This window comes from Martes martes (genome assembly GCF_963455335.1).
Source record: "Martes martes genome assembly, chromosome: 3".
Classification (NCBI taxonomy): Eukaryota; Metazoa; Chordata; class Mammalia; order Carnivora; family Mustelidae; genus Martes; species Martes martes.
Genome location: NC_137890.1, coordinates 94,269,820 through 94,280,764, shown reverse-complemented (window position 1 = coordinate 94,280,764; position 10,945 = coordinate 94,269,820). Strand labels below are relative to the sequence as shown.

At 41.4% G+C, this 10,945-nt stretch overlaps 1 protein-coding gene across 2 annotated transcripts in view; it reads right to left on the bottom strand.

Moving 5' to 3' along the window:
* Positions 1-9,119: 9,119 nt before the first annotated feature.
* The window catches only part of LOC308340083 (UPF0538 protein C2orf76 homolog), a 54,783-nt gene continuing 52,957 nt past the window's right edge, over positions 9,120-10,945 (bottom strand). For both annotated transcript variants that reach the window (XM_080799250.1, XM_080799251.1), the window contains one exon: positions 9,120-9,294. In XM_080799250.1, coding sequence (XP_080655376.1) covers positions 9,218-9,294 — 77 coding nt within the window. In that variant the 3' untranslated portion in view covers positions 9,120-9,217. The remainder of the gene's footprint in view (positions 9,295-10,945) is intronic.

Below are 10,945 nucleotides of genomic sequence, written 5' to 3'. Positions count from 1 at the left end.
ACACTGAAAGGATAGGAGACAGCCCACCAGGTGAGAAATGGAAGGGGAAGAAGCCCTCATGATCCTCATCCTCCCCACTTGTCTTGGTCCCGTTGAAGAAATGGAAACGTCAGAATACTCTGGGCACTGCCCTGACCCCAAGAACAGCGTCTCTGGCAGTGGTATCTTTCCCTACACATGAGGCTAGAACCAAAAAGCTTGAGTCTCTAAGGCAGCATTCCCCAAACCATCTGCCTTCATTTATTTCCAGAGTTGTAGGGCATAACCTGGGACCTGCGGTGGATGTGCTCCAACGTAAATCTCACCACCCAGTGAATGAAATTACTTATTGCATACCACCGTGAAGTGCCAGAAACACCCAGCAGAGCAGGGTCACTGCTCTCTGAAAACCACACAGCAGACAGAGCTGCATGACACTCATCCTGTATGTTTCCTTTAGATCATTACATATGCTATAGCCTTCTCCCTGACTAATGATCAAAAAACGAGTCTCCAAAGGCCATTATCTAAAGTCAATGTTAGTATTATAACCCAAAATGCACCTTTGGGGATGGGGGGGACCGGAATAGTCTCAGGCCTAATTCAGTGAATAAATAGATCTCCTTTGATGGAAAGAAATGACAAAAGCTGCCCTCTCCTCTACCACCAGCCCCCCTCTCACATGTAAGGGCTGGCCGTGCTGAGTGAAACATGGAGAGTGGCAATGAGTTTTATGTTGTGGGTCCAATGTCAGAGATGGGAGCTGCCCGAGCCTGCAGAACCCAAGAGTCACTGTCTTGATAGTGGAGTTCAAAATACTGACCTCAAACCCATCAAGGAACTATTCTGCTGACTTCAATTACCTTTGCTAATCTGATGAATCGTGAGAGTTTTGAGTAAAACGAAGGGCAATTGCCAAGAACCAATAATCAGGGCCCTGCCCCCAACACACACAACGAAAAAAGATGACAAGAATGGGAGTCCTTGGACACCTTCATACTTGGACGTCTTCTCTTCCCACCAAGGAGGTGCCCTCAGACATGCCCTCCTTGCCTCTGCATGCAGCGACAGTTTTTCAAAGGGGCCCAGGCAAGGCCACCTCTATAGGTGTCCCAAGTAGGCATACGACTAGGCTTGGCTTGTTAGCGGGACTAGGGCCTGTATGTTCTTGTGGCGCAAGAAGAGAAAGTAAGTTCTCTTCAAATGAAAAGGACAAAAAAAATGACATAGAAGGAGTGTCAACCACCAACTGTGGTATACTGTCTCTTGGCTTGTGGTTGACACCCTTCCTACCACGTTTCTCCAAAGGCCTGACACCCCATGTCTTCAAAGAGTGTCAGAATGTGGGATCTGAAGCCAAAAGAAAGCTGCTCTCAGACTTAACCAAATTTTAGGTCTTGGCCAAGTGCCTTAATGTCCAACAGCGTCAAGTTTCTTAGCTCCAAAATGAAGTTGATGCTGCATCATAAGATACTTACTGAGCATGTAAGTTCACGCAAGGCCCTGTCTACGAAGGGCCTTGTAGGCAGTCTGGCTTGATCCCCAAAACTCTGGGAGGGGGGCATTGTCTTCTCCATTTTACAGATGGGACTGCTCCCAGTTCTTTCCAAAGAGACAACTTAAATGAGATAATACGTAAAGCACATGCAGTGTCCTGTACACAGTGAGATTCTTTTTTTTTTTTTAAGATTTTATTTATTTATTTGACAGAGAGAGAGAGAGCACAAGTAAGCAGAGCAGCAGGCAGAGGGAGAGAGAGAAGCAGGCTCTCTGCTGAGCAGTGAGCCCGCTGCAGGGCTCAATCCCAGGACTCTGGAATCACGACCTGAGCCGAAGGCAGCTACTTATTAACCAACGGAGCCACCCAGACACCCCACATAGTGAGATTCAAAAGGAAAATGAGACACCTCAACTATATTTAATGATACATTTTAAATACCAAAGGACAGGGCTTTAGAATGCTAAATAATTTTAAATAATGACATATGTGCAGAAAAATGTATGGACCATCAGGCTACGCAAAACAGTGACCTTTGAAGAAGGGGATTTTCATATCATCTTAGAGTTGGTTGTTTTTAAAAAGCAGAGGTGAGGGCACCTGGGTGGCTCAGTCGGCTAAGCGGCTGCCTTCAGCTCGAGTCATGATTCCAGGGTCCTGGGATCGAGTCCCATATTGGGCTCCCTGCTTGGCAGGAAGCCTGCTTCTCCCTCTCCCACTCCCCCTGCTTATGTTCCCTCTGTCATTTCTTTCTCTCTGTCAAATAAATATATAAAAAAAATATTTAAAGGGGCACCTGGGTGGCTCAGTGGATTAAAGCCTCTGCCTTTGGCTCTGGTCATGATCCCAGGGTCCTGGGATAGAGCCCCGCATCGGGCTCTCTGCTCAGCAGGGAGCCTGCTTCCTCCTCTCTCTCTGCCTGCCTCTCAGCCTACTTGTAATCTTTGTCAAATAAATAAATATTTTTTTAAAAAATGTATGAAAAAAAAAATCTTTAAAGGGGCACCTGGGTGGCTCAGCCAGTTAAGTATCTGCCTTTGGCTCTGGTCATAATCCCAGAGTCCTGGGATCTAGCCCCATGTCAGGCTCTCTGCTCAGCAGGGAGCCCGCTTCCCCCTCTCTCTCTCTGCCTGCCTCTCTGCCTACTTGTCATCTTTGTCTGTCAAATAAATAATCTTTTTAAAAAAATCTTTAGGGGCGCCTGGGTGGCTCAGTGGGTTAAAGCCGCTGCCTTCAGCTCGGGTCATGATCCCAGCGTCCTGGGATCGAGCCCCGCATGGGGCTCTCTGCTCAGCGGGGAGCCTGCTTCCTCCCTTCTCTCTCTGCCTGCCTCTCTGCCTACTTGTGATCTGTCTGTCAAATAAAGAAATAAAAAAAAAAAAAAAAATCTTTAAAAATAAATAAATAAAAAGCAGAGGTGAACTGTGTAACTTAAAACACACCAAAAAGATCAGAAACACTGAAAAACATACATAGAAGAAATAACCTGGATAGACTATGCCAAAATGGTAATGGCCATTGCCTAATTTTTTTTTCTTGCTTCTTTTAACTTCTATACAGGTATTAGTTTTCACTAATTTTAACACAAGTACGTTCTCCTTATAAACACTACAGAGGAGGCTTTTTCTACTGTCACCTCCCAGTACTAGTCCCCTCCCCAGAGGTAACCAATGTGATCAATTTGGTGTATATGCTTTATTGCATATTACAGATGTATATACAATGTGTATATTCATATACATGTACACATATATACACATTATAGTTTTGGGTTTTAAAGTAGGCTCCAAGCCCAGTATAGAGCCCAACATGGGGCTTGAACTCACAACCCTGAGATCAAGACCTGAACTGAGATCAAGAGTCGGACACTTAACCCACCGGGCCACCCAGGTGCACCTATAGATATTTTGTACTTTTAAACAATGATATCACAGTTTGAGTCTCTCTGCAATTCCATCCATCAGGATGTCTCAAAGGTGGTCCCATGTCCACAAATAAGATATATGTCCCTCAGTGTTTCAGATTAATTAGTTGAGAACATAGATATCCCATCGTCTATTTGGCTACTCTGCTACTGACTTCAATTAGGACGTTTACAGTGTTTTTCTATTGTAAATAACACCGTGGTGGATTCCCTTATAAAATGCCTCCTTCTGTGGGTGAGAGGTTTCCTTGGGTCAGATTCTAAGAAGTGGAACTTCTGGGTCAATGGAATCTGCACATTTGTTATTTTAGTAGATAGCACGCCAAGTTGCTTGCCTAAGTGACTGTCCACGAATTTATATTCCCACTGGCAGTGTGGGCACACATCACTGCCAATACTTATTACCAAACCCTTTTTACTCTTTGCCAACTTGACAAATGAAAATGTATCCTGTTGTTTTGAATTTCCTTGAACAACAGGATGTGCATTCTTTCACGTTTATAAGTCATATAGCTTTCCTTTTTTATAAACTATTTCTCTATAAAATGTGTCTTTTTCTGATGCATGTTTGTCCTTTTCTCAGAGACTTGTTGTAAGAGTCATTCACAAATTGTAGAAACTAATCGTTTGTCTCCTTTATGAGTGCAAGTAGTTTCCCCCCATCTTTGTCCTTCAACCTTTGATTTTTTGGGTGGGGGGAGCTAGTTATTCATACAGATACATCAAATTTAGTCAATTCGAGTATTTGTATTTTGTGTTTTAGGGAGGACTTCTTTATTCCATGGTCATAAATATAATCCACATTTTTTTCTCTAATAAGCTCATCATCTCATTTTTCATGTTATTTAACCCACCTGAAATTTTAGTGAATGGTAGGAAGTGGGAGCTTAATCACTTCTTTAATGCCTAGCCAGGTGCCAAATATCTTTCTTTTCTTACAAATATCTTTATTATGTAATAAGTTTCCATATACATTAGTCAGCTTACTTGGCTATTCTATCCCTTTGGGTGTTGTGTTTTTTTGTTTTTTTGGTCTATTTCTGTATCACTCCCCACTGTTTTAATTACTACACATTCAAGATCTAGTTTGACAATGTGGTATGCAATCCCCCTTCCTTCTTACTTCTCCAAGTGTTCTTGGTTCCTTTTGTATACTTACTTTTTCAAATGAATCTTTCGATCAGTTTGTCAAATTTCAGTATAAACCCTTTGGGATTTCGATGGAGGTCACACTAAAATTACAGATGCGGTATAAATCTAGGTTTTTACTATACCAAAGCTTCCATCTATAAGCACAGGAGGTCTCTTAATTTAGGTCTTTATATCCTCTAGTAACGTTTCTGTAGGTTTTGTGCACATGTAGGTTCGCTACCAAACCCTCTGGAAGTCTCTCAGTACTCCTCATAATGTGTCAGTTGATCCTCTTGCAATCCTATTGTCTGCAAATGAATGGCTTACATCCTCCTTCCCAGGATCTGTGCTTCTTAGACTTTTCTTATTGTATTGGCTACAATAAGACCTGCGGAACAATTCTGAATAGTCCTGGCAACGGTGGTCATCTTGGTCCCGTATCTTCTCTAATAGGTCTGCTTAAAACACGTCTCCATTAGGCAGTTTTTGTGGGTATCTTTCATCAAGTGAAGGGCATCCTCTTCTAGTCTTAGTTTTTATTTGTGTCATGGGTTGCAGATCATTAAATGCTTTTTTGGCATCTATTGAGATACCCGTAATTTCTTTCTCCTTTAATCTGTAGGTTTTGCGAATTACTTTGATCAGTTTTCTATAGTTTTGAACCAATCGTCCATTATTTTGATCAGTTTTCTATAATTTTGAACCAATCTTCCATTCCATAGCCCTTTTTAGTCATAATATAGGTCTGTTTTTTATTTTCCTGCCTGTGCTTAAAACTATATGTAACAGTCTGATAGGGAAAAGAGACAACAGAACAAAGGGTTATATACGCATATTTTTGTGTTTTTGTTAAAAAAGAAAATATACAGGTTAAGATAAACTTAATTTTTCTTAGAAAAGAAAAAAGTGTGTAAACTGAATGTGTGCAAAATGGGCAAACGGTGTGTGCTTTAACCACTAAATTCCCTATTTGGGTTAATGTCATCACCATCAGGCACTCACGCGAGTAAGCATCACCAAAGCCCCCCGACCCCCCACCCCACTATACCCTCTGCACACAGCATTCACCAGATTCCAGGAACCCACCAGCCCCTCCACCCCATGCCTCTAGTTAGAGACCACGGGCAGAAGGGGCAAGGTGAGGACTTCGAGACACACCTAGCTCCAATCCCACTACAATGCCTGCCCTGCTTTGGTGAACCACTTTACCTCTCTGGGCCCCAATTTTTTTTATCTATAAATAGATAGGATATTATCAAGACTAAAGAGCTGTGGTCAACATTAAATGAGATAATATACGTAGAGTACCCAACACGATGCTTGCTATATAATGCTCCAGCAAATGTTGACACAATCTCACAAAAGTCTCCTCCCCTGTCCTTCGCCTGTGCCGGGCCCTAGGTCAGGCCCTCCAGTCTTCATCTGGCCCATGACAACTCTCTTTCTGCCATTGGGACATGGCTGTCAAAGCTCCCTTTCTAAAACACAAATCAACATGATTTTATCTGTTTCAATCTTTCCACTGGCTCCCCACTACCTAGATACTAGATAAATGTCCAACTCCTTAGCATGAGGGACAAGGCCCACCTCAACCTCCTCTCTGGCCTTCTCCTCCTCCTCTCTGGTCTAATGGCTTTCCACGCCAGTACGCTGAAAACTGTACTTTACAGAAAATCACAAGCTCTCTCACAGTGCTTTGCCTTTGCATATGCTGGTCCCTTTTCCTAAAAGCCTTTCCCTTATTTTCTACTAAGCAAACATTCCCACTGAACCCTTTTTTTTTTTTATCCATTTGTCAGAGAGAGTGAGCACAGGCAGACAGAGAGGCAGGCAGAGGCAGAGGGAGAAACAGGCTCCCCGCTGAGCAAGGAGCCCGATGTGGGACTTGATCCCAAGACCCTGGGATCATGACCCGAGCAAAGGCAGCCGCTTAACCAACTGAGCCACCCAGGCTCAGTTGAACCTTTTAAGAAAAAGCTCATTTTGAACCTTTGAACCTTTTAAGAACCTTTGAACCTTTTAAGAAAAAGCTCAACTGATACTTCTTTTAAAATAAAAATTAACCCCACACAGAACTACCTACCCGACCATCAGTGCTCCCACAGCAGTTCTCACTGCCATTATAGCACTTGCTTAAATATCTTTCCCCACTCGGTGAGGCAAAAACTGTGCCTTATTTAATTCTTTAACTCCCCAGAAGACTGGGTCATTGGTCCTTTTTTAATGAATGAAATGATGAATAAAATAAATTTTCTGTTTTAAATAAGGCTTTACTACATCTTTTTTTTTAATTTTTTTATTTTAATAAACATATAATGTATTTTTATCCCCAGGGGTACAGGTCTGTGAATCGTCAGGTTTACACATTTCACAGCACTCATCATAGCCCATACCCTCTCCAATGTCCATTTCCCCACCACCCTCTCCCGTCCCCCCTCCCCCCAGCAACCCTCAGTCTGTTTCTTGAGATTGAGTCTTTTATGGTTTGTCTCCCTCCCAATCCCATCTTTTCATTTTTTCTTTTCCTACCTCCCCCCAACCCCCACCCCCGCCTTGCATCTCCACTTCCTCATATCAAAGAGATCATATGATAGTTGTCTTTCTCTGATTGACTTATTTCGCTAAGCATGATACCCTCTAGTTCCATCCACGTCGTCGCAAATGGCAAGATTTCATGTCTTTTGATGGCTGCATAGTATTCCATTGTGTATATATACCACATCTTCTTTATCCATTCATCTGTTGATGGACATCTAGGCTCTTTCCACAGTTTGGCTATTGTGGACATTGCTGCTATAAACATTCGGGTGCACGTGCCCCTTCGGAGCACCACGTTTGTATCTTTAGGATATATACCCAGGAGTGCAATTGCTGGGTCGTAGGGTAGCTCTATTTTCAGTTTTTTGAGGAACCTCCACACTGTTTTCCAGAGTGGTTGCACCAGCTTGCATTCCCACCAGCAGTGTAGGAGGGTTCCCCTCTCTCCGCATCCTCGCCAGCATCTGTCATTTCTTGACTTGTTAATTTTAGCCATTCTGACTGGTGTGAGGTGGTATCTCATTGTGGTTTTGATTTGTATTTCCCTGATGCCGAGTGATGTGGAGCATTTTTTCATGTGTCTGTTGGCCATCTGGATGTCTTCTTTGCAGAAATGTCTGTTCATGTCCTCTGCCCATTTCTTGACTGGATTATTTGTTCTTTGGGTATTGAGTTTGATAAGCTCTTTATAGATTTTGGATACTAGCCCTTTATCTGATATGAGGACAATGCAGGCAGCAACCACTTTGACCTCAACCGCAGCAACTTCTTCCTAGGAACATCGCCAAAGGCAACAGAAGCAAGGGCAAAAACGAACTATTAGGATTTCATCAAGATCAAAAGCTTTTGCACAGCAAAGGAAACAGTTAACAAAACCAAAAGACAACTGACAGAATGGGAGAAGATATCTACTACATCTTTTAACAAGCAAAAAAAGTATATTCTGATTATGTTAACCAGACTTTCAAAGCTGATTTTTTTTCTTAAGCTAGCCTCTACCACAATGAAACCAATTTGCCCTACTAGCAATTTTAAGGGTTCTTAGAATAATTCTAGAGCCAACTAACCTTGTAGGAGTTCTGATTAGATATACATGCTGGCTGAGAGGCCCCTTTGAAATCACTAGTCTTCAGGTATTGGTCTTGGCCTTTATCAGGAATCAAGAGTATTGTATTATTTTGAAAGAATGTATCTTCCATGACTTAGACTTGTTCTCAATGAACAATTTTCTTCCAGAAGTGCAAACATCCTGCTACCTTCTCTCTCCAAAGAAATGAGTTTGGTTCTATTATAGTCTGTTCCTAAAGTAAGGAAACAGAGCTCAGGGGAAAGAAAAAAAAAAAAAAATCAGCCACGTTATTTGTTTGGGCTGAAATATGAAAAGAAGAAAAGAAGAAAATCTCTTACATCAGAAAACCTCCCCAAAATATAAAACAATTCAATGCACGCATGGTGGCATATCACCGTGAGCAAAAAGGCGGCACTTGTGGTCATCAGAGACTCAGAATCTCTGCTAACCACAGACAGTAAGAGTGCACAGTGGCTTTAAGAGAAACTGTGAAAAAAATACAAAATGAACAGAATGACCTTAGTCTTATAATCTTTTTAAAGAAACCAACATGTAAGCCACCCAAGAAACCCCTAATTTCAGAAAAGTAAGTTATGACTAAAGAACCAATCATCATTCCATGATGACTTTTCAAGATTTTATGAGAGAGAGAGAGAGAGAGCGCGCGCGCAAGAGAACGCACATGAACAGGGGCTGGGGGTGGGGCAGAGGGAGAGAGAGAAGCAGACTCCCCGCTGAGCAGGGAGCCCAACTTGGGGTTCCACCCCAGGACCCTGGGATCATGACGAGTCGAAGGTAGACACTTAACCAACTAAGCCACCCAGGCACCCCTCCATGATAATTTTTGAATAACTATTTCTTTCATTTAAAAAAAAAGTTTTTCTCATAAATATTATATTATTTTACAACAAGAAAGAAAGAAAAAGGGCAGACCTGCAGAAAGAGAAAACACCACAGACTTGAGCTCACATAGCAGAGCCTGAGATTAATTTTTAAGTTTATTTGTCAATTTCCAAAACTCACTAGTGGAATAAAGAGCTTAATACAGGTATGCAAAAAGAGAGCCCCCAAGAGGTTTTCACCAGGATGAAATGGGATTAGCTTTGTAGTTCTTATAATCTTCTTCACAGAAGAATGCAATTTCAGTTTCATGAGCTGGAAAAAAAAAAAGACAATGGAAAAAAATTTTAATGTAAAACTAGATTTTAAGCAAGCATTAAAATCCATATTACTCTGATTCAGTGTTTCAGATGCCTAAAGTGAGAAAGATGAACTAGTTGTTTGGTTTCACATTTCACCAAATCAACAAGAAGTATCAACTGTCATTGTAAGAATTTAAAATTTGAATAATTTAAAAGTAAAAAGAAAAATACAAAAAGAAATTAAAAATAAGAATGAGTACAAGACTGGTTTCCAGGAAACCATAAAATTACTCATGTCAGAGTCCTCTTAACAATCTTAGAAAATAAACGTTTATTTTTTTCCAAATGTGCTGCTCAGTTCTGAAGGAGGAGGGAAAAACGTTTTTTTTCTCTTTGAAATTAGCCTGTAGGTATAATAATTTAATACTTAGAGGATCAGTAGAATACTTTACAGATCACTTTACATTCTCCCTCATGACCCATCAAAATATGTGTCTGAAGAAGTTAATTTTTTGCCTGCTTATGACTAATTCATGAGGCTTCAACAATATGCAAAGTGAAAGACACAAATTGGCTTCTCCCGCAATACCTTCAAACACCTCTAATTATTCACAGGGGATACGGCACAGCTAAAGGACCCGCAAAGGAGCAGAGCAGTCACAATTCTTTCAACCTAGCAGGTCAAGGACTCCGTCTTCTAAAACAATAAGTCAGCAACATTATTAATTCAGACTGGAGACAAATCTGATGGAGAGCCTTCCAATTATTAAACATGCAGTTCTTTAAGGTGTGTGCCAACAAGTTCCACGTTCTTTTTTTTTTTTTTTAAATTAAACCAGAAGTTAATACAGTCTGCTTAGCTTTTACAGAAAGAGCAAAAGGGCCTGCAGACTCTCGACAGGAAAACAGATGAGATTATTTGTAATGAATACCGATCACTCAATTAACATATCCTCTAAAAACAGACAAGTAAAAACTCTTCATGCCAAATAAATAGGATAATAGGGAAAGATGCCAAGGATTACCCCTGGTCTCTTAGTTTACTGAACTCATCTCATCACTAGAATTTGTCACAAAAGAATGAAATTAAGGAGCTTAGCATGACATGTCAGCTAAAAAAAAAGGGGGGGGGGTTTGCTGGTTTTAAGAATATCAAATTTAGGGGCACCTGGGTGGCTCAGTTGGTTGTGTGTCTGCCTCTGGCTGGAGCTGTGATCCCGGGGTCATGGGATCGAGTCCTGTGTAGTGCTCCCTGCTCGGCGGGGAGCCTGCTTCTCCCTCTCCTACTCCCCCTGCTTGTGCTATCTCTCTCTCTGTCAAATAAATAAAATCTTAAAAAAAAAAAAAAAGGATATCAAACTTATTGTTTCTCAATTATGAGTTACTGTGCTCATTACAGAAAATACAGAAATGCTCAAATTATAAAATAAAGTCGCCCATAGTCTCAGATCCTGATTCCAGGACCACCGCATCTTCAAGATTAAATGAAGATTAATCTTGATGAAAATCAGATTGCAAACTCTCAGCACAATGAGCCTGGGGGTGGGTGGGTGGCAGACAGGGCTGTGACAAGCTGAGAATCGGTGGGGAGGGGCTGGAAACAAATGAACCCTGGGCAAACAGGAAGTTCATGTACAGCTGAATTTTACACAAAAATAGTATTT